This window comes from Canis aureus, chromosome 12, assembly GCF_053574225.1.
Source record: "Canis aureus isolate CA01 chromosome 12, VMU_Caureus_v.1.0, whole genome shotgun sequence".
NCBI classification, from domain to species: domain Eukaryota; kingdom Metazoa; phylum Chordata; class Mammalia; order Carnivora; family Canidae; genus Canis; species Canis aureus.
The window spans coordinates 15,357,038-15,381,241 of record NC_135622.1 but is presented as its reverse complement, the minus strand read 5'-3'; the positions used below and the strand labels follow the sequence as shown (position 1 = coordinate 15,381,241).

Here is a 24,204-nt window from a genome sequence, read left to right as displayed (position 1 = left end):
TGATCTCATGCTCTCTTTTATACACTTAAATCTCTGATATATATGAATTTTGGTAAGAGGAGTAAGGTAGGGCTACAACTTAAGTCTGTACCTCCACATCCTCAAATACTAAGCATCTCTGAATTATTTATTATTATTATTATTTATTATTTTTTATTATTTGTTGAATTATCCATCTATTCCAAACTGATGTGAAATGGCATAGAGTAGATGATTCTCATTGTATTTATTTATTTCCATTGAAAAATTGAAATGCTCCAACAGCATCCTTTTAAACTATTATGATTGTATAGTTCATTTTAATATCTTGTATGGCTAAATCCTACACCATTTCCAACATCTTTTTCAGACTCATTCTGGTAAAGAAGAACTTTATTTTGTAAAAAATAAAAAAATAAAATAAAATAAAAATAAATTCCAATCCTACCAAAAAGCTGCAAAAACAGTATAATGAACTTGCATATATTTCTCTTAGATTCATCAATTGCTAATTCACAACCATAAATATATAAATATACATTTATATATTATTAATATTTTAATATTTTATCTGAACCACCAGGGAATAAGTTGTAAACATCATGTCTTTTCACCCTGGGATACTATAATATGTATACCCGGGAAAGAGGTATTCTCTGGGACGTCTAGGTGGCTCAGTGGTTGGGCGTTTGCCTTCAGCTCAGAGTGTGATCCTGGGATGCCTGGATTGAGCCCTGCATCAGGCTCCTTGCATGGAGCCTACTTCTCTCTCTGCCTATGTCTCTGCCTCTCTCTCTCTCTCTCTGTGTCTCTCATGAATAAATAAAACTTAAAAATAAGAAAGGTATTCTTACTCTATAACATGGTATAATTATCAAACACATTTAACACTAATATATTAATGTGAAGTTTATGTTCAAATTTCAGAAATTTGCCCCAAACTGTCCTTTATAGTCATTCTTCCCCTGGGCTAGAGTCCAATCTAGGATGACTACATTTAGCTGCCATGTCTTTTTTAGTATTCTTTAATCTAGAACAGTTCTTTAGCTTTTGTCCTTCATGACACCTACATTTTTGAAAAAGACAGGCCAGTTATTTGTAGAATGTCCTTCAATTTGAGTTTCTGTTGAGTTTCACTGTGATTAAAGTTATGCATTTTGAACAATTCTATAGGAGTAATAGATATAAATAAACTGTATAAATAAACTTTTCCCCCATACATTTCACTCACTAGTTTTATCATTCACTGATGATTCCTGCTTAAATCTGTTATTACTATAAGGGTTATAGTATGGAGATTTTCTAACTATAAAGAGGAGCCTCCCCTTTTCTTACCTAATCAGTGAATCTTATCTGTCTTAATATCAGTATAGATACATGAGTTTTTTTTTAAGTAAACCTTTTGATTTAGAATAGACTTAGAAAAACTGAAGATAGTACAAATATTTTCCTATATTTCATACCCAGTTTTTTTATATTATTAACACCTTACGTCAATATAGTACATTTATTACATTTAAGGAACCAATAAAGATGCATTATTATTATTTTTAAGGATTTTATTTATTTATTCATAGAGACAGAGAGAGAGAGAGAGAGAGAGAGAGAGAGAGAGAGGCAGAGACACAGGCAGAGGGAGAAGCAGGCACCATACAGAGAGCCCGATGTGGGACTTGATCCGGGGTCCCCAGGATCACGCCCTGGGCTGCGGGCTGCCCCAGATGCATTATTATTAACCAAAGTCTACACTCTGATTTCCTTAGTTTATACCTAATATTCTTTTTCTGTTACAGAATCCCATCTAGGAATACTGCATTACATTTAGTTATCGTATCTCCTTAGGTTATTCTGGTCTGTGAGACTACCTCAGATTTTCCTTGTTTTTCATGATCCTGACAGATTTGAGAAGTACTGATCAGATATTTTGTAGAATGTTGTTTATTTGGGTTTTTGACGTTTTTTTCAAGACTAAACTCGTGTTATGGGTTTTAGGGAGGAAGACTTTAAAGTGCCATTTTCATTGCAAATTAAGGGTACACACTATCAGCATGACTTATCATGTTGACTTTGGTGTTGACTTTGACTACCTGGCTGAGGTCATGTTTGTCAGGGTTCTTCACTATAAACTTACTCTCTTTTCCCTTCCTATGCTAAACTTTTTGGAATGAAGTTTTTATGAGCAATCCATTCTTAAAGAGTAAGGAATTATGCTCTGCCGCTTAAGGGTGAGAGTGTCTACACTCTCCAAACATACTCATACATCTGGAATTCTGCACAGAAGAACTATTTGCTCCCATTTATTTATTTATTCATTCAATCATTTATTTATATCAATATGGACTCATGGATATTCAAACTTTGGTTATAATTCAATACCACTATATTTCTCAAATTGCTGCAACTTTGGTCACTGGGAGCTGTTTTATTTATTTCTTGTGTCCCATTGACATACTTCCATCACTGTAAGGATTTCTCCTCACTTTCCATACTATAAGATGCTACAGGCTCATCTTTTATATTTCCTGCTCCAATCATAGAGTTAGTTGTTTTTCCAAGGAGTCCTGAACATATGTCTTTGTGGGTCTCATTTCTGCATTTCATTTTAATTTTATTCTTTATGCTTTTTTACACATGGTCCCTATGAGTTTTGTATTTGGGGGAATATTTTGAGGTCTTAGTTGAAATTTCATTAGAGAGATGTGCATCTGCTTCAGTCTGGCGTATGAGTTGGCACTACAAAGCTAGGGCCATTTTAAATAAAATTCTAGGCTGAAGTATATTCAGATACACATGTAGTTCTTTTTTTTTTTTAATTTATTTATATATGATAGTCACAGAGAGAGAGAGAGAGAGAGAGAGAGAGGCAGAGACATAGGCAGATGGAGAAGCAGGCTCCATGCACCGGGAGCCCGACGTGGGATTCGATCCCAGGTCTCCAGGATCGCGCCCTGGGCCAAAGGCAGGCGCCAAACCGCTGCGCCACCCAGAGATCCCACACATGTAGTTCAATGCACCAATAAACTGTACCAATGCAAAATTCACAACTATAAACCTGTATGAGAGTTGATATGCAGTTACAAATTTCAGGATTTTGCCACTGTCTTCTTTCCCTGAACTCATTACCAAGATGGAGACAGATAAGTTTCCTTGCTTTACTCTTTTGCACAGATGTGTTTATTTCTTAATTATTCTTTTACTTAGATTGCAGCCTACTGGAAACTCAGGCAGGACTTTTTCACTATGGGTGTGCCCTAAGTTCTTATTTTGCTCCCAACTTCATGTAGAATTAGCCCCCCACCCCCACCCCCAGATCTACAGAATTCAGCTGAAACCCTTAGGGTGACAGTCTGCTTTAATGCTTAATTATCTCTAGGGGGGGTTCCTGTTTTCATTCTATCTTTGGGATCTTAAGATGCTTAACTGTCATGTCAACCCTGTTAAGTGTTAGAAGATAGTTTTGAGGGGATCCCTGGGTGGTGCAGCGGTTTGGCGCCTGCCTTTGGCCCAGGGCGTGATCCTGGACACCCGGGATCGAATCCCACGTCGGGCTCCCGGTGCATGGAGCCTGCTTCTCCCTCTGCCTCTCTCTCTCTCTCTCTGTGTGACTATCATAAAATAAAGTAAAAATTAAAAAAAAATTCTTTAAAAAAAGAAGATAGTTTTGATATTTTTATCTAGCATTCTAGTTATTTTCAAAGGAGCTTTTCAGGATAGCTAATCCACCATCTTGCCAGGAATAGATATATAGAAAACAAAAAGTAAAATGGCAGATGTAAATCCAACTATTTCAATAATAACAAATGTGAATGGATTAAACAATTCAATAAAAAGGCAGAATTGTTACAGGTTTTTAAACAAAAACATAATCCAACTATAAGCTATCACAAGAGACATATTTTAGATATAAAGATACAAACAGATTGAAAATGTAAGGATGGAAAACATATCATACAAACAGCAACCATGAAAAAGCTGAAATGGCTATACTAATATCAGAATATCAGAAAAATATTTTAAAAATATTTTAAAAGATATTTTAAAATAAAAATTTTATTAGAGATAAAAGGGGGATATTTCATAATAAAATAGATCATCCATGAGGAAATGTAAGGATTATAAACATATCTACCTGATAACTGGGCGCTGAAATACAGGAAGTAAAAACTGATAGAAAGGAGAAAGATAATTCAACAAAAAAAGTTGGAGGCCACAATGCTCCATTTTTCATACTCCATTTTCAATAATGGACAAAACAACTAGACAGAAGAGTAACAAGGAATAGAAGACTGGAACAACCCTATAAACCAATTAGATCTAATACTCACCCATAGAACATTCTATCTAACAACAGCAAAATGCACATTCCTCTAAAATGCCTATGGAATATTGCCAGGACAGACCACTTGCTAGGCCATAAAACAAACCTCAATAAATTTAAAAGGATAGGAATAATACAAAGTATGTTCTCCAACCGTAAGAGAATGGAATTTGAAATCAATAGGAGAAAAAGATTTGGGAACAAAACTTTCCAAAATAACCTCTGGGTTAAAGAAGAAGAAAATATAGGAAAAATCAGAAAATCCTTTAAATAAATGACAATGGACTTAAGAGATTACAGCTAAATCTTTTCTTTTTTTTAAGATTTATTAATTTGTTTACAGAGAGGACACATGCATGCACGGGGGTGAGTGTGGGTGGGGGTAGAGAACAGACTACCTATTTAGTGAGGAGTACAACCTGCAGGGCTCAATCCCATGACCCCTAGATCATTGATCTGAGAAGAAACCAAGAGTCAGACACTTAATTGACTGAGCCACCCAGGCACCCCAGATACAGCTAAATCTTTTTTTTTTTTAATATTTATTTGTTCATGAGAGACACACACAGAGAGAAGCAGGCTCTATGCAGGGAGCCTGATGTGGGACTCAATCCCAGGACTCCAGGATCACGCCCTTGGGCGGAAGGCAGGCGCTCAACCACTGAGCCACCCAGGTGTCCCAGATACAGCTAAATCTTAAGAGGAAATTTATGGTTGTAAAATGCCTATAACAAGAAAGCAGAAAGATCTCAAGTAAAAAAAACTCTAAGCTTCTACCTTAAGCATTAGAAAAAAAGCAAACTAAAAGTAAAGCAAATGGAAGGAAATAATAAAAATCAGAGTGGAAACTAATGAAATAGAGAATAAAAAAAGGAAAAAAAAAAAGAAACCAAATTGAAATTACTGTAGTAATTTTCTTACCTACAAAGGAAAGTCCAGGCACAGACAGTTTCACCCTTGAATTCTACCAAACATTTAAAGAATTAAAACTAATTTTTCACAAGTTTTTCCAAAACATAAAGGGAACATTTCCCAATTCATTTTATGAGGCCAAGTGTTACCATTATAATAAAACCCAACAAAGACATCACAAGAAAACTATAGACTGATATCTCTCATGAATTTGAACACAAAAAGCCTCAACAAAACACCAGCAAACTAAAATCTAGCAACATATAAAAAATATTATACACTTTTGTCAAGTGAGATTTATCCCACAAATACAAGGTTGGTTCAATATCCAGAAATCAATCAAAAGAATAAAACACAAAACTCACTTGATCATCTCAAAAGACACAGAAAAAACATTTAGCAAAATCCAACTCTCTCCGCCCTGATCTCTTTCTTGATAAAAATACTCAACAAACGAAGAACAGAGGGGAACTTTCTCAATTTGATAAAGGCATCTATGAAAAACCCACAGCTGAAACCATACTCATGTTTAAAGACAGAATGTCTGTTCCCTATACAGGAACATACTAGAATGTCCACTCTTGCCACTGCTATTCAACATGGTACTGGAGGTGCTAGCCAAGGTAATCTAAAAAAAAAAAAAAAAAAAAAAAGAAAGGCATGCAGACTGCAGAGGAAGAAGTAAAACTACATTTGCAGGTTACAAGATCTTATATCTAGAAAGCCCTAAAGAATACATAAAACATTTATTTATTTATTAAGATTTTATTTATTTATTCATGAGAGACACAGAGAGAGAAAGAGAGAGAGAGAGAGAGGGAGGGAGAGAGACAGACAGACACAGGCAGAGGTTCTCCCATGCAGGGAGCTTGACATGGGACTTGATATTGGGTCTTCAGGATCACGCCCTGGGCTGAAGGGGGCGCTAAACCGCTGAGCTACCTAGGCTTCCCCTACATAAAACATTTATATGTGAACTATTAAAATGAGTTCACCATGGTTGCAGGATAAAAGGTAAATATTTATAAGTCAATTATATTGTTATACACCTGCAGTTAACAAAAAAACAAATTAAGAAAACCATTCCATTCACAACAGCATCAAACAAAATTACTTAGGAAGAAGCTTAACAAAAGGAGTACAAAAAACTTCTATTCTGAAAACTATGAAACATTATGGAAAGAAATTAAGGATCTATATAAATGGAAAACATCCATGTTTATGGATTGGAAGACTTAACATTGTTTAAAAGGCAACAATTCCCAAAATGATCACAGATTCAATACAATCCCTACCAGAATCCTAGTTGATACCCCTGTAGAAACTGCCAAGCTGCTTCCAAAATTCTTACAGAATTTTAAAGGAACAAAATAGCCAACATAATTCTGAAAAATAAGACAATGTTGGAAGACTCATACTTCCTAATTTCAAATCTTACTACAAAGCTTTTTATCAAGACTGTGTGGCACTGACATAGGGATAGACATATAGATCAATGGAACAGAATTGAGAGCCCAGAAATAAATCATTCATCTATTGTCAACTGATATTTGTAAGGGTGCCAAGCCCATTTAATGAAGAAAGAATTCTTTTTAATAAATGGTGCTGAAACAACTGGATAACCACATGGGAAAGAATTAAATTAGACCCTTACCCTGCACCATATACAAAAATTAACTCAAAATGGATCAAAGACCTAAAAGTAAAACTAAAACTATAAAGCTTTTAGAAGAAAACACAGGGATAAATCTTCATGACCCTGGATTCGGCAAAAGATGTTAGGCATGACACCAAGAACATGAGCAACAAAAGAAAAAAAAAGAGATAGACTTCATTAAAATTAAAAACTTTTCCACTTTAAAGGATATCATTAAGAAAGTGAAAAGACAACCCACACGTTTGAAAATCAACTTTGACAGAAAAATGTATCTTTTTATACAAATAACACTTAGAACTCAATAAAAAGAGAAATAACACAAATTAAAATCTGAATAGGTTCTGAATAGATATTTCTCAAAGGAAGATGTATAACTGACCAATAAGCAAAAGATGTTCAACATCATTAGTCATGAAGGAAATACAAATCAACAGCAAAATGATATACCAGTTGATACCCACTAGAATAGGTACAATCAAAAAGTCAGGGGGCCCCTGGGTGGCACAGTTGGGTAAGCATTCAACTCTTGGTTTCAGCTCAGGTCTCGATCTCAGGGACATGGGATGAGGTCTTGAGTCTGGCTCCACACTCAGCATGAGATTCTCTCTCCCTATCCCTCTGCCCCCCTTCCCCATGTGCTCAGGTGCTCTCTCTCTCTCTCAAATAAATTAATATTTTTTTTCTTAAAAGTAAAAAGAAATTTTTTAAAAGTCAGATAATAAGAAATGTTATCAAGGTTGTTGAGAAACTAGAATTCTCATACACTGCTAGTGGGAAATGTAAGATAATGCAGCACCTTGGCAAACAGTCTGAGAGTTCTTTAAATGATGAAATTTAAAGTTATCACATAACCCAGCAATTCAACTCCTAGGTATATACAAATGAAAACATATGTCTACATAAAAACTTGTATATGAATATTTATATAGAAGCATTATTCATAATAGCCAAAAGGTAAAAACCACCCAAATGTCCATTAATGGGCAAATGGATAGACAAAATGTAGCATATACATACAATGGAATATTATTCAGCCATTAAAATGAATAAAGTATTGATACACGTTAAATCTTATATGAACCTGAAAACATCATGCTGAGTTAATAGAAGTCAGTCACAAAAGTCCACATTTTAGGGGATCCCTGGGTGGCGCAGCGGTTTAGCGCCTGCCTTTGGCCCAGGGCGCGGTCCTGGAGACCCGGGATCGAATCCATGTTGGGCTCCCGGTGCATGGAGTCTGCTTCTCCCTCTGCCTGTGTCTCTGCCTCTATCTCTCTCTCTGTGTGACTATCATAAATAAATAAAAATTTTTTTAAAAAGTCCACATTTTATATGATTCCATGTAATTAATTATTTAAGGTCCAGAAAGAGAAATGTATAGAGACAAAGTAGGTCAGTGGGGATTAATGAGGGGGTAGAAAGGTGATAGCTAAGGTTACAGGGTTTGTACTTGAGGTGATGAAAACATTCTAAAATCAAAAGTGTTGATGGTTGTATATACCTATGAATAGGGTAAAAACCATTGAATTGTATACTTGAAATAAGTGAATTGTATAGTATGTGCACTATATATCAGTAAAGCTCTTTAAGAATGTTCTATAGGCATTACAAAAGTTTTTAAATTTTTCTTAAATTTTTATTTATTTATGATAGTCACACAGAGAGAGAGAGAGAGGCAGAGACACAGGCAGAGGGAGAAGCAGGCTCCATGCACCAGGAGCCCGACGTGGGATTCGATCCCGGGTCTCCAGGATCACGCCCTGGGCCAAAGGCAGGCGCCAAACCGCTGCGCCACCCAGGGATCCCCCTCAAAAGTTTTATTTAAAGATTTTTTTGGGATGCCTGAGTGGCTCAGAGGTTGAGCGTCTGCCTTTCGCTCAGGGCGTGATCCTGGGATCCAGGATCGAATCCCACATTGGGCTCCCTGCTTGGACCCTGCTTCTCCCTCTGCCTGTGTCTCTTCATCTCTCTGTCTCTTGTGAATAAATAAATAAAATCTTAAAAAATATTTTTTTTATTTTTTAAAATTTATTTATTTATTTATATAGTCACACAGAGAGAGAGAGAGAGAGAGAGAGAGAGAGAGGCAGAGGCACAGGCAGAGGGAGAAGCAGGCTCCATGCACCAGGAGCCCGATGTGGGATTCGATCCTGGGTCTCTAGGATCACGCCCTGGGCCAAAGGCAGGCGCTAAACCGCTGCGCCACCCAGGGATCCCAAAAAATATATTTTTTTAAAGCATACATTTATACATATCTATTAGATGAACCTCATTATTTGCATTATTCTCAGATGTACTTTTAACTATGCTTTTTATAAAAAATTTCATTTCTATGATCTCTCATGACATAGCATGTGTATTCAACCTCTCTCTTACTCTGTATTGTCCATTTCTCCTTGAAGATTCTCTGGAGTTTTGTTAGTTTATGGTCTGATCCGAATTCCTCTATCCCCAAGCAAAGTTCCCTCTCCCTTCTTAAGCACCTTTTATTTTATACATATTTTTATGCTATTTCATGGTTAAAGATATATGTAGTGTAGCCTCATTATGGATTGCAAATCAGTTTAAAAATATTCCTCCTTGATTCCAACACTTTGGGTGTTGTCTATATTAATATCATGTTTCCAAATTTCTCTTTGAGATGTCTATAGTTTTCCTTTTATTTTCAACCATTCTGAGTCATTTTGTTTTTAATGTGTTTGCTATATAGCATGGAACCAAGTCTGTTTTTTAACCTAATCTGAGATTATTTTAATAGATGAATTTATCCCATAAATATATATACTCTTTTTGTTTTGTTTTCTTCTAATAGGCTCCACCCCCAGAGCAGAATCCAATGTGGGGCTTAAACTCAGAACTGTGAGATCAAGAATTCAGCTGAGATCAAAGGCTGGAGATTTAACCAACTGACTGAGCCACCCAGGCACTCCAATGTTTATGTTGTCTTACATGCTCTCCATTCTCTATTTTAGGTATTTTTTCTTCTTTTACAAATTTACTTTTTTCTTTTCTCCTTCCTTTACTCTCTTGTTACTCCATTTTTCTAAATATTTTAATGTTTTATAGTTTTAGAAATAACTTTTATAATCTTATATACTGTAACTTACCATGTATTTCTTGATTTATTTTTAAAGATGAAAATAGTTCACTTATACATCTTTCAGCCTGCCTTTCTTCTGCCTGTCTCCTTGCTAATTTTTCTTTTTGTCTTTTTGCCTTGCTTTTTCTGTGTGGATGCCTGTACAATGTACCCTTTTTCTTTGACGTTCACTACTATTACCAACATATGTCTTGGTGTTGATTATTACCATATAAATTTTTCTCTAGGACTAGGTATATCTTTTTATTATTTTTAAAATTTTTATTTTTTAAAAGATTTTATTTTTTATTCATGAGAGACACAGAGAGAGCGTCAAAACACAGGCAGAGGGAGAAGCAGACTCCCCGTGGGGAGCCCGATGTGGGACTTGATCCCAGGACTCTGGGATCATGTCCTGAGCCAAAGGCAGATGCTCAACTGCTGAGACACTCCGGCATCCCTAAGTTTGTCCTTTTAAATTGTAGGTTCAGTTTTCCTTGTATATCTTATTATTTTTGTTATCTTCTTTGGAGACACTAACAGATATCATTGTGCTAGATTTCCAGTCATTCGTCAAATTATTATTATTTTTTAAAGATTTTATTTATATATTCATTCATGAAAGACACAGAGAGAAAGAGAGAGGCAGAGACACAGGCAGAGGGAGAAGCAGGCTCCATGTAGGGAGCCTGATGTGGGACTTGATCCCGGGTCTCCAGGATCTCACCCTGGGCCAAAGGTAGGCACTAAACTGCTGAGTCACCCAGGGATCCCCAAATTATTTTTTCTAATAGCCTCCATCTCCTTTTTCTTTTCTTTTTTATTAAGATTTTATTTATTTATTCATGAGAGACACAGAGAGAAAGAGAGAGGCAGAGACACAGGCAGAGGGAGAAGCAGGCTCCATGCAGGGAGCCCGACGTGGGAACTCCATCCCGGGTCTCCAGGATCAGGTCCTGGACCGAAGGTGGTGCTAAACCGGTGAGCCACCCGGGCTGCCCCTCCTTTTTCTTTTTACAATTCTTTTCCTTCAATTTATTCTCTGATCCCCTAAATCTTCTTACCTCTTATTATCTAAACTTTTTAAAAAAAGATTATTTATTTATTATTTATTCATGACAGACACAGGGAGAGAGAGAGAGAGAGGCAGAGACACAGGCAGAGGGAGAAGCAGGCTCCATGCAGGGAGCCTGACCTGGGACTTGATCCCGGATCTCCAGGATCACACCCCGGCTGAAGACGGTGCTAAACCGCTGGGTCACCAGGGTTGCCCTACTATCTAAACTTTAACACATTTCACATTTTCTATAATTATTTATAGTGTATAACATGTAGGAAAAAATTTCGTGTCTTCTAGAATATGCTTTTACAGATTATAGTTCTACTTTTCTTTTCCAAGTTATGTCTCCTACACTACCCACTGCAGAGTTGTAATTCTGTTTTTCCATCTTATACATTTCTTTTATTGTGGTAAAAAATACATACATAACATTTACCATCTTAACCATTTTTAAGTATACAATTCAGTAGTGTTAAGTATATTCACATTGTTGTGCAATAGATCTCTAGAACATCTTCATATTGCAATATTAACACTCCATATCAACTAAACACCAATTCTTCTTGCCTCCTCTCTACCAACCATGGGCAAATAATTTTCTACATTTCTATAATTCTAACTACTTTAGATACTTCATATAAGTGAGATATACAGTATTGTCCTTTTGTGTTGGCTTATTTCACTTAGCACAATGTCCTTGAGCTTATCTATATTGCAGCATATGACAGGATTGTCTTCATTTTCAAGGTTACATAATATTCTTTGGATGTATGTACCACATTTTCTTTAACCATTCATCTGTTGATGGACATACGGGCTGTTTCCGGAATTGGATTAAGTGTAAATAATGCTGTGATGAACATGAGAATGGAGATCTCTCTAAGATACTGCCTTGAATTATTTTGGATATATACCCAGAACTGGGATTGCTGAATCATGGTAATTCTATTTGTAATTCTTTGAGGAATCTGAATACTATTTTCCATAATGGCTACAACATTTTATATTCATACCAACAGTGCACAAGGGTTCCAGTTTCTCTGCATCATTGGGACAATTGTTACTTTCTATTCTTTTTGTTCATATCCCAATTAGTGTGAAGTGGTATCTCATTATGGTTTGTGATTTGCCTTTCTCTGATGATTAGTGATTTCAAGCATCTTTTCATATGCTTGTTGGCTATTCATATATCTTCTTAGGAGAACTGTCTATTCAAGTCCTTTGCCCATTTTTTTTCTTTTTTTTTTTTTCCTTTGCCCATTTTTAAACTGGGTTTCTTTGCTGCTGAATTATGGAAGTTCCATATATGGTCTGGATATTAACCAATTATCATTACCTTTTCACCCTGTTGTGTCCTTTAATGCAGCTTTTTTTTTTTTTTTAAGATTTTATTTATTTATTCATGACAGAGAGAGAGCGAGGCAGAGACACAGGCAGAGGGAGAAGCAGGCTCCATGCAGGGAGCCCGATGCAGGACTTGATCCCGGGTCTCCAGGATCACACCCCAGGCCGAAGATGGTGCTAAACCACTGGGCCACCGGGGCTGCCCCTTTAATGCAGTTTTTAATTCTGAGTAATATAATTTATTTATTTTTGCTTTTGTTGCCTATGCTTTTGGTGTCATATCCAAGAAATCCTTGCCAAATCCAATGTCATGAAACTTTTCCCTTGTTTCCTTCTAAGAGTTTTAGATTTAGCTCTTATATTTGGATCTTTGATCCATTTTTGAGTTAAGTTTTATATATGGTAAAAAGTAAGGGTTCGACTTCATTCCTTTCATGTGGATATCCAGTTTTCTAACACCATTTGTTGAAGAGACTCTACTTTCCCCACTGTGTAGTCTTGGCACCCTGTGGAAAATCATTTATATGTTATCTCATCTATTAATCTTGATGTGAGTAACTGCATCTGGACTATTTTCAAAATACAATATGGATAGATTAACGCCTTGACTCCTTTCTTTCCTTATCTGGGTATATTTTATCTTCCTCTAAGTGGTAAAGTTTGACAGCTAGGTAGTAATGACTTATGTTCTATATGTTCTTTCATGTTAGAAATAGGGGGCCATGGGTAAACATAAACAGATCTAATCTCGACTCTTTTACTATAATTTTTTAAATGTTTGTATTGTGGCTCTTTCTGTCTTTATTACAGTCTTCTGGAATGCCTTCAAATTTTAGGTTTTCCCCTGTTTCTGTACTGAAACATGATACTTCTATTACTGCCAGCCTGAAGTATTTATTTTTTTTTTAAGATTTTATTTATTCATGAGAATACACAGAAAGGAGAGAGAGAGAGAGAGAGAGAGAGAGAGAGAGAGAGAGAGGCAAAGACACAGGCAGAGGGAGGAGGCTCCATACAGGGAGCCTGACGTGGGACCGGATCCCGGGTCTCCAGGATCACACCCTGGGCTGAAGGCAGCGCTAAACTGCTGAGCCACGGGAGCTGCCCTGAAGTATTTATTTGTAATCCTATTTCTAAATTTATAATACCTTTCCCCAGAAGTAACAATTATTTTACATAATGACGTGATACAGAAGAAGAAGGAGAAGGAGAAGGAGAAGGAGAAGAAGAAGAAGAGGAAGAAGAGGAGGAGGAGGAGGAGGAGGAGTGAAACTCTAAATTGTGAGGCAATGTTATTATCAGAATAAAATGAGGGGTGCCTGTGTGGCTCAGTCAGTTGAGCACCTGACTCTAGATTTCAGCTCAGGTCATGATCTCAGCATTTAAGGATCTCAGTCCTTAAATTGAATCCCACATTGGACTCCATTCTCAGCAGAGAATCTGCTTGAGGTTTCTCTCTCCTTCTCCCTCTGCCCCCCCCGCTCCCATTCTCTCTCTCTCAAATAAATAAATCTTTAAATAAATAAATAAAATGGAAACACACACACAGGCCCTGTCTCTCTCTTATTCTCTGTCACTCCCCCCTCATACTCTTCTTCCTTTCCCCTGACACCCCAATCCCCCTCAAACTCTTCTCTCCTTCCCCTTACACCCCAATCCCATTACCTGCAATATCTATCTGCAAGGATTCCTTATCTTCTTTCCAGGCTTCCTTAGGAAATGTCCTCTTATTAAGGATCTCCTCTTTCTGTTTAATGGCTTTAGTGTCTGGCAGACTTTCAAACTTTATGTCTTGTAGTCGAGCTGAGTGCTCTGCAGCAGCAGCATCGCTGGAACCTAAGAGGGGTAAATTAACACAGTATCCAGATAGAAGGTTGACAAAAAATATTTTTAAAAACCTCTCAAGCATCTAATATGTAAGAAGGCACTGTAACTGATATTGAAGATAACGATGGTATAGAAAATAAAAGAATTACAGCATAAGAGAAAGACAGATGATGGAAGTATATGTACTCAAAAAAGGGAGAAACTACTTCTAGTTAGGAGGATCATGAAAGAACTCTAGGGTAAAGAAACAACTGATCTGGATGTTAGAAGTTAGCTAAGCTGGGATACACAGTGAGACAAAGAGAAAGGCAATTTAGGCAAAGATAACTATATAAGAAAACAAGAAAGTCAGGAAAGCAACTGAACATCTAAGTAACAGAGCAAATATATGGTTTATTTGAGTAAAGAATATATAAGGAAAAGAGGTGCCTAAAAAGCTGTTTGGGAGCTGATTTTATTATTTGGAAAGACTGCTAAAAGAGTTCAGAATTTATTCTTAAGGGTAATGAAAACTTTCTGATTATGAGATTAACATAGTCTGTTTCTAGAACATTCATTTAGTAACAGCAAAAAGGGGGGTAAAATTTTGAAGTGTTGCCCAGAATACAACATAACTTGTGAAAAAAAGCAATACACAAAAAAAGAGAAGTGGCTAATTATACTCCAAAATGTTTCTATTTACAATTGTGTCAGAGACTACCAGCTGTCCTCTGAAATCCCTTATTCTAGCTTCTAAAATAAAACCCTGACAATAGAGTGGACAGATCGAGGAGATCTTGTGTCCTTCAAATGCCTCCCTTCATGAGCACAAAATCTTGTTTCCAGCCATTAATTGGTTCAGAATCTGAAGCAGAGGTAATGGTAGGCAACCAGTGTCTCTAGATCACTGAATAATACCCCAAAGAGCAGCCTTAGCCATCATCCTTTAGAAGAAGTTCTGAAAAGGAACTGGTATCAAACAGAGAAATGAAGAATTAAAAAAACAATTGGCTTTGGAAGATTTTAATTGGTTGGCTGCTGGGTAAAAGAAATTTTGATAATGTTTATTTGGGGAGAGAAAAACAAAGCAAGTTTATCCTGGCTCTTAAAATATTACTTAAGGCTCAACTGGAGAAAGTAAGAGGTAAACATTAGCTGAGAAGAGAAGTAGAAACCCAATCCCACCTTAAATATTCAAATATTTTCAGTCTGTATGGTTACTACTATGATGCTACCAGTTTACTTAATTCTAGAATATGCACCCCTTGGACCTGTCTATGGAGAACTTCACAAACTCTCATTTTGACGAGAAGACTGCTTCTCTTATGTCATAGGACTGGCAAATGCCTTGTCTTACTTTCATTAAAAGAGAGTTATCCATGGAGACATTGAGCCAGTGAACCTGTTCCTTGAGTCAACTAGAGAGTTTAAGATTACAGATTTTGGGTAGTTGGTATACGTCCTCATCTTCCCAAACTACCTACTGTAGCACTCTGGATTATTTGCCCCCTGAGATGATTAAAGGCTGAATGTGTGCTGAGATGCTCTGGAGCCTTGGGGTTCTTTGCCATAAATTTCTAGTTGGTAAGCCTCCTTTTGAGGTAAGCAGTTACCAAGAGATGTATAAAAATTACCCTGGGTTGTATTCCTATTCCTTGACTTTGTATGAGAGGGAAACAGGGACTTCTTTTCAAGACAGCTGAAGCATAACCCTAGCTAAAGGCTGATTCTCAAAGAAGTGCCCAAATACCCCTAGATCATAGCAAACTTATCAAAACCAACTAGCTGCCAAACTTTGAATCTTTCAATATTTTGAACCTTATAGGGTGGGGTGCCTGGCTGGCTCAGTCAGTAGAGCAAGTGACTCTTGATCTCAGGGTTGCAAGTCCCAGTGGCACACTGGGTATAGAGATGATTTGAAAAAAATAATAAATTCTTAAAAAAAAAAATCTTGCACGGAGAGAAATCTCTGAGCCACAGCTGCTGTATAATCTGTCAGGAACAGGCTACTGACACTTATCTTACTACTGACTGTCTGCCTGCAATCTAGAGCACTACAGAGTGGTTTTTGTTTTGTTTTGTTTTACTGAGCAGGCAGTACTTTGGCCTTCCTACTTGAAAAGTTTCACTTCAGTAAACATGACATTCCGAAATGAAAGAAGCCATAAAACTTGTGCTAACAATGCTGGTTTCATAGTCTGGAGGTGAGATTCAATTGCAGCCACCCCACAAGCTGTTCTGAATAAGGCATCCTTGTGGAAAATGAAGCCGGGGTCTGATAGGGGAAAGTGACCACTTCACTCCAATACCCTTCCTAAGAGTGTGTATAACCCACTGGGTGGCCAAGCCTGTTAAAGCTGTCAGAATGAACAGATTCTTTCTTTCACATGTGAAAAATGAAGATTCTGTATTTTTTCTGTATAAAAAAAAAAAAGAAAGAACCTTGACTTCATTGGGCATATGGTTACCAGAATAGAGATTATATCACAGGTTGGTGTTGACGTGTGACTAAGACTGTCCAATACAGTGGAAGGGGAATGGTACATGTAACTTTTGGAATATACTTTTTTCTTTCCCAGTCTTCCTTTCTGTTGGCTGGAATACAGGCCTGATGGCGACTGCATGAGAATGGAGGCTAAAAATGTTAGAGCAACAGGAGAGAAAGAGCTTTGTTCCTTGATACGCTGTAGTCCACATCTGGATTTTTACAAAAAGAGAAATAATTTCCTGTCTTCTTTAAGCCAATGTTATTTTGTTTTTGTTTTCATCTCTCAGAGCCAAAACAAATCCTAACTTTAACATGCTATTATAGGCATTTTTAATCAGCATAATCCCATTGAAGTTAACTACATAGGTAAGAAGTAAATTTTAAAAGTTTTTTTTTTTTTTTTTTAATCAGGAAAGTCTGTTATGTGAATTTCTGGCAATGAGATTAACTTGTGTATCATAATCACAAAGTTCTCCAGAAATGTCTTAAAGAGCTTTAAACATGTTAATTTTACCTGCCAATCCACACCAATAAAATTACAACTATATTCTATTTCTCATATGAGCAAGACAAAGGTTGAAGATAGTAAAGAACAGAGAATACTTTTCTGTTTATACTCATTTTAGAAAGCCAGAAAAAAAATACACAGATAGTCCAGTTCAGTTACCTTTAGAGGCTTTCTGCAAAGATTCTTCTTCAGGTTGGGCAGCCTTAGTCACTGCCTTTTTAGTGTAGATTTCCTTTTTCTGGTTTTTGTCTGAGAGGTTCTCATCATCAGTGATGGAAACCTGAACTTGGGCATCTGGAATAACGGCATCATGTAATTCCACAGACAAGGAGAAGACAACCTACACAATAGGCAACTAACCTTTACCTCAAAAAACATGGTCCAAACAAACCCCCAAACTTCTTTTTATGTTAAGGAAAGAAAGCATTTTTTAGGCCCCACCACAGCTTTTAAGCTGTGACAGTTATGGTGGGTTTACAACATGAATTGGAAAGCTTTTCATATTCTTCTGTGTACAATGATGGTTTAAATAAAATGTCATTTTAAATGAAATTTGTTCTTTACTGGCTTGACACAATACTTTAAAAAAATCAGTTATCTTTTTCAAAGGGCGAAAGTGGATTTGAACAACTCCTTTGAGTTCTTCGGTTTATTCAAAGTTTTTGTCATTTATTGAGCCAATTTGATATTTTATATAATCCTAGGAAAGCATCTGTACCACATAGATTTTATATATAATAGTCTTATGATTTTTAAAAACCTCCTGAAATTATGTCCTTTTAAAATTGTCTAACACTTTCTACTTTCTATTTTTCTTGGTCATACTTGCTAGAGATTTATATATCTCGTTGGGTTTTTTTTTTTTAAGATTTTATTTATTTGACAGAGAGAGAGAGCACAAGTAGGGGGACTGGTAGCCAGAGCGAGAGTGAGAAGCAGGCTCCCAGCTGAGCAAGGAATCCAATGCCAAGCTCTATCCCAGGACCCTAGGATCATGACCCAAGCCAAAGTCAGACACTTCACTGACTGAGCTACCCAGGCGCCCTTTACTGGTCTTTTAAAATCAGCCCTTTTTTTTCTTATTATATGAGAAAATTCAAGTGTAAAATAATGTAACTAAATATATTAAAAATCACCAATAAAACAACTAGGATAACAGTTAATAATGGTCATATCTTTTTACAATGGGTTCAAGAGATTCATCTCATTGCTAAATATAAATATTTTTCAACAAAGAAATCAGAAAAGCAGTAGAGATTACTAAAGATATAACATAGTGTGTCAACCAGAGGGCTTAAGAAATAAAGCATTACAGATACAATTTCCTGTATAAAGTGTCAGATGCCATTTTGTCATTTTAGTAGCAACCCTTATGCTGAATTTAGACTTTATCAATCTCAAGGACGTTTCTGAATTTTTTTGCCTTATTGCATGCATTAAATCAACAATATGTACCCAAACTAGAACACAGAATTATCCATGTTTAAAAACTGCCCTAGGATCAGCAGCACCTATTTAGCTAATAGCTATGCACAGGAATAAAAACCCTAAATGGAATAAAGCAACACAGGCAGTTATACATGTAGAATTTTCAGTGGCCACTGGAGTCTCTATTTAATAAATGCAACCATGTACCAACTAAAGAAGTACAATGCAGGGATGCTGAGGAAAAAAGTCAAGTGGGTCTCTAAAGATTAAACGCTTTTATAATGCAGTAGGGCCTATATCTGGGGATAAGGTTGAAAACTCAAATACCCACAGTGACCGGACAGATAAGGTAGATGAATGAAGCAGAATGGCTGAGAAGTGTGGGAACTTGAAGCAAACACAAGAATGTACATCCTCTCTGCACAGATCAACCATGTGACAGGGGCAGGTGGTTACTGCCATGGAGGAATGCAAGCTGAGTGCAACCAGATATTCTGATTTTTTAAGGAAGTCCAACATCTTATTTTTTTTTCAACATCTTATTTTTAAATGTTGGCAGCAAAATGTTAAGAAAATTTAAAACACCATGTGAGCCATATATGTTCCTGCAGAATCCAATATATGAAAACAGTAGTTTGCACCATCAGATGAATTCATGAAGCAAATTTAATCAAGATTTTCTATGAATTTCAGTTTCTAAAACATTCCTGATTGGATACTATTTCACTTTAAAAGTTGCAGTATATTTTATTTCCCAGAGTGAAAATAAAGTTTATAGTTTCAAGAAATCTGTCGGGTGCATGGGTGGCTCAGTTAAGCATCTGCCTTTGGCCAGGATTGTAGTCCCAGGGTCCTGGAATCAAACCTCAGATCAGGCTCCCTGCTTGGTGGGGAGCCTGCTTCTCTCTCTCCCTCTATTGTTCTCCCTGCTGCTGTTCCCTCTCCCTGTGCTCTGTGGCTTTCTCTCTCTGTCAAATAAATAAATAAAATCCTAAAAAAAAAAAAAATTCTGTGAAGTGTTTTAAAAGATTTTGTAAATATTTTACCTTCTTGTTGATAACCAATAACACAGCTAACAGAAAAAAGTTTGTCTAACACCAGAAAAAAGATAAAGGCTGGACAATATTCTCATTTGGGTCAAAGGAAAAAGGCCACAAAATATACAAAGCCAATTCAGTTACCTGCATTATCTTTCTGAGGGGTTTTTCGTCCTACTAACAAGGATGCCTTAGGCACCACCCTCTTACTGTAGATCCCCTCTTTATGTTTAATGTTAGCAGGGACTGTGAGGTCATCATCCCTTGTGCCTAGCACTTCTGCTGGGAAATCTGGAGCAATGGCATCATTGGATCCTGCGGGAGGGTGGGAAAGTAGTCCAATTAACACAAATATAGACATGAAGTTGAAGAAAGACAAAAAGTTTACCTCTTAAACCACTTCTATTAAAAAGGTACTGCAATAGGAGTGTCATAGTGTAATCAGGAGGCGATGTCAGTCAGGTTGAGGCTGTCAGACATGTACAATAAACTGCAACAGTACATAGTAGAGAAGCACGTGACAGAGGATAGATCGAGGAGAGTATCAGTTCAGAAGAGAGACAATTTCTAGTTCAGAGAGGAAAATATAGACTGTCATGTGGAAAATAAGCAGGCTTTCTGAAATATGCCAAGGAAAGAAGAAAGACATTTTAGGCAGCAGTGAAGCATGAGCAAAGACAAGGAGGCAGGGAAGCAAAGAGTACATAAGAATAGTGGTCACTTTGCAGTCAGGCCAGATCATAGAATACATTAAAGAAAGCAGTAGGCAATATTAAAAAATAACTATTTGGGACAAAATTCAGCAGACCATCAGCAGACCATGGAATCCCAAGTTAAAGAGTACAAATTTTATTGTATATGAAATGCAACATTAAAAATTTTTTAGTAAAGGGAAAATATAATCAGCTATGTTTTAGGAAGATTATCTGACAATACAAGATACAAAACACTGAAAGTCTTACGTGATAAAGAACTACAAGATTTGAAAGTAATTTTATTTTCTTTTAAAATACATTTCAATATTCCTATGTCCACTGGTAAGAGAAGTTTATCCATGCCATATAAAAGAAGTAAAGAACATTTCTGAGCACCTAAAATATATACAGCAATAGATCTGCATATTAGTCTCATCAATATAGTGCAAATATAAGTAAGTCATGAAGGATTTTTAAGGACAGATTGCAAGGATCCTACTAAGCCTGTTGGGTCATATGCATAGATAGATTAAATTGGGCTTTTTCTCAGCTTTTGTGACATCACTTTTTCTTATTCACTCCCCATCTCTCTGGCAAATCCTTAACACCCTTCTTCTACCAAATTGCCAAATGCTAGAGTTCTTCAGGGAGTCAGAACTCCTTTTTCTTCCTGGGTGAACTCATCAATTACCAATGGACGGAACACTATCTACATACTGGCCAACATATATGTTTCTTTAGCTGACCTTTCTTTTGAGTTCTGGATTCTAGCATTCAGGACATAGCTATCTCTTACAGTATCTTTTGAAGAAAACAGAAAAAATATGTCCCCTTCTTAATTAAAAAAAAAAAAACCCGATATTATATATTACGGTACAACATAACAATTATACATGGGGATCGTTCCTCACAAATACTTCGATACCAGAGAACACACACCACTAGCAGCAAACACATGCAAACTCTTCACCGCCACCCTTTGTTCTCCAAGATAGGTGACTGTGTCAGGTTCGTAGTCAGGTGTCAAACAATAAACCCCTGAGAGCAGGGGTGGATGAACGAGAGAATCAAGTCAGTGGAGCTGAAAGGCAACTGAAAGACAGTGTAGCCACATGCAGCTGCAGAACGTATAAGTATAGATTTTTGTTTGGGGCAAGAAGAGAGCTAACATTGATCTAGAATTCTAACTGGATATCTGGAACCTTCATGCTCACCTACATATTTTCATAAAAAAACAGTATACGTTTATAAAATGTTAATATTGCCACCTTCTATGTGGCACTCTTGCTACAACCTTAATTGTGTACACCTCTGTTTACGGTCAATAGCTTATTAACTAACTAGTGTCCTTGCTTCTACTTCTAGAGTTCCCATCTTGGCTCCCTGCCTTCCCAGCTATGAAGTGGTTTTCCATCTAGCTGGCAGATACATTTTACAAATGTAAAGGAAACCACAGTTGCCTACAGGAATAAAATTCAAATGTTTTAGTATGGTTTACAAAAACACTGCATGATCTTGGATCTAACAATATCAGACCATTGTGCTCTAATCACATTGCCTTTTCATCTGTGAAATGTATCAAGCTCTTTCCTGTTTTCAGGAGCTTTGCCCATTCTGTCATCCTCTAATCTTTGCTACCTAGCCCATCTCTATCCTATAGACCTCATCTCTAAAGTTATTTCTTAGAAAGGCCTTTCGGAGCTCCTCAAAAAAAAATGGGTACTCTTATTATTCTCACTCCGTTCTACTTTATTTTCTTAACACTTATCATTTGTAATTATGTACTTATTTGTGGTCTATTTATTTATTATCTGTAACAACATTCCACATACTCCATAATCTTTAGGATCTTGTTTATTTCTGTAAATGTAACATCAAGTATAGTATCTGCCAGGAACACAGTAAAAGCTTTAGTCCTTCTTGGCTGAAGAAAAAATGACCATGAACTGAAAGCTTTTGTCACCTTATGAAAAAAACCCAAACAACCAAACCTTGGTTTTAGATGCTTTGGGATGAATACTGTGATTGCAATGTAGATAGTTACATATCTGTTTTTTTTCCCATTCAATTCAAGATAAATTTTAAATGGAATCTAGAGTTTAAAGTCAGTATATAAGATGAAAAAACATATAGGGTTGAAATTACCCTGGAAGGTTCCTTAAGAAGGGACCATGTTGAAATTGACATCCTGTCAGATCAACTAATACACCAGAGTGCACTTTTTCCCTCTGGCTTGCAACAAATCACTGTGCCTACTTCTGAGCACCTCATGAAGTACCTGGCTTGTGTTTAGAGGCCATGTTGTAACAATAAGACACTTTAACTCTAGAATTTAAAAAAAAAAAAAAAAAAACAACAACAAACTCTAGAATAATTCTCAGGGAATCAAGATAAGATGCTTAAACTATTATAAAAGTCAAATGAAGATAGTAAACTTTGAGAACAGAGGTTTCCCATCACCCATTTCAAATTCCATAATGATAATATGTTGAGTATACAGACTGCATACAACTCTTGAACTTTTTTTTTTAATTTTTTTAAAAATTTATTTATGATAGTCACACAGAGAGAGAGAGAGAGAGAGGCAGAGACACAGGCAGAGGGAGAAGCAGGCTCTATGCACCGGGAGCCCAACGTGGGATTCGATCCCGGGTCTCCAGGATCGTGCCCTGGGCCAAAGGCAGGCGCCAAACCGCTACGCCACCCAGGGATCCCTTGAACTTTTTTTTTTAAAAGATTTTATTTTTAAGTAATCTCTACATTCAACATGGAACTTGAACCCACAACCCCAAGATCAAGAGTTGTATGCTTTACCAACTGAGCCAGCCAGGTGTCCACAACACTTGCACTTTTATTTTGCAAGATATTTATCAAGTTTTAAAATTCTCTTAGGGTTTTTCTGGTAGCATTTTTTTTTATTGTGGTAAAATATACATATAATTTCCCCTTCTAGCCATTTTTAAGTATACAGTTCAGTGGCTTTAAGTACATTCACACTGATGTGCAACCATCATATCACGTATCTCCAGAATTCACATTTTCACAAACCGAAACTACCTATTACACATAACTCCCTTTTTCTCCTCCCGCTCAACCCTTGGTAACCACTGTTCTACTTTGTCTCTATGAATTTGACTACTCCAGGTACCTCATACAAGTGAAATCTTAGAATATTTGTCCCTTTGTGACCAGCTTATTTCACTTAGCACAAAATCTTCAGGGTTCATCAGCAATGTAGCACGTGCCAAATTTCACTTTTTAAGGCTGAATAATATTTCACTGCATATATGTATCACATTTTATGTATTTATTCATCAGCTGATAGACATTGAGTTCTATTTGCTTTTTCACTATTGTAAATAATGTTGCTACGAACATGAGCATACAAATATCTGTTCAAATCCTTGCTTTTAATTCTTTTGGGTATATGTTAGATCATATAGTAATTCTATGTTTAACTTTTTTTTTTTTTTAAGAGAGTGTGTGTGTGTACAGTGGAAGGGTGCAGAGGTACAGAGGGAGAGGGAGAGAATCTTAAGCAGGCTCCATGCCCAGCACCGAGCCCAACTGACACTTGATCTCATGACCTGAGCTGAAATCAAGAGTCCAATGCTTAACTGACTGAGTCCAGATACCCCTGTATGTTTACTTTTTTTCAGTAACCACTATGCCGGCTCTCTGTAGTAGCTACATCCTTTTAAATTCCCTCCAGTAATACACAAGGGTTGCAATTTCTCCATACCTATACCAACCCTTGTTATTTTCTGTTTTATAACAGCCATCCTAATGGATATGGAGTGGTATCTCACTGTGGTTTCAATTTGCATTTCCTTCATGACTAATGATGTACAGCACCTTTTAATGTTCTTTTTGGACATTTGTGTATCTTTCTT

The 24,204-nt window shown here is 36.6% G+C and overlaps 1 protein-coding gene and 1 pseudogene across 1 annotated transcript in view; one reads left to right on the top strand and one right to left on the bottom strand.

Annotated features, from left to right (window-relative positions):
- ALMS1 (ALMS1 centrosome and basal body associated protein) overlaps positions 1-24,204 on the bottom strand; it is a 216,461-nt gene that overhangs the window by 46,225 nt on the left and 146,032 nt on the right. Inside the window, exons 15-17 of the mRNA XM_077842914.1 lie at positions 19,761-19,931; positions 17,311-17,445; positions 14,015-14,185 (exon numbers count right to left, since the gene is read on the bottom strand). Of these exons, the coding sequence (XP_077699040.1) occupies positions 14,015-14,185; positions 17,311-17,445; positions 19,761-19,931 (477 nt within the window). The remainder of the gene's footprint in view (positions 1-14,014; positions 14,186-17,310; positions 17,446-19,760; positions 19,932-24,204) is intronic.
- On the top strand, positions 14,978-15,971 carry LOC144281362 (aurora kinase A pseudogene; annotated as a pseudogene).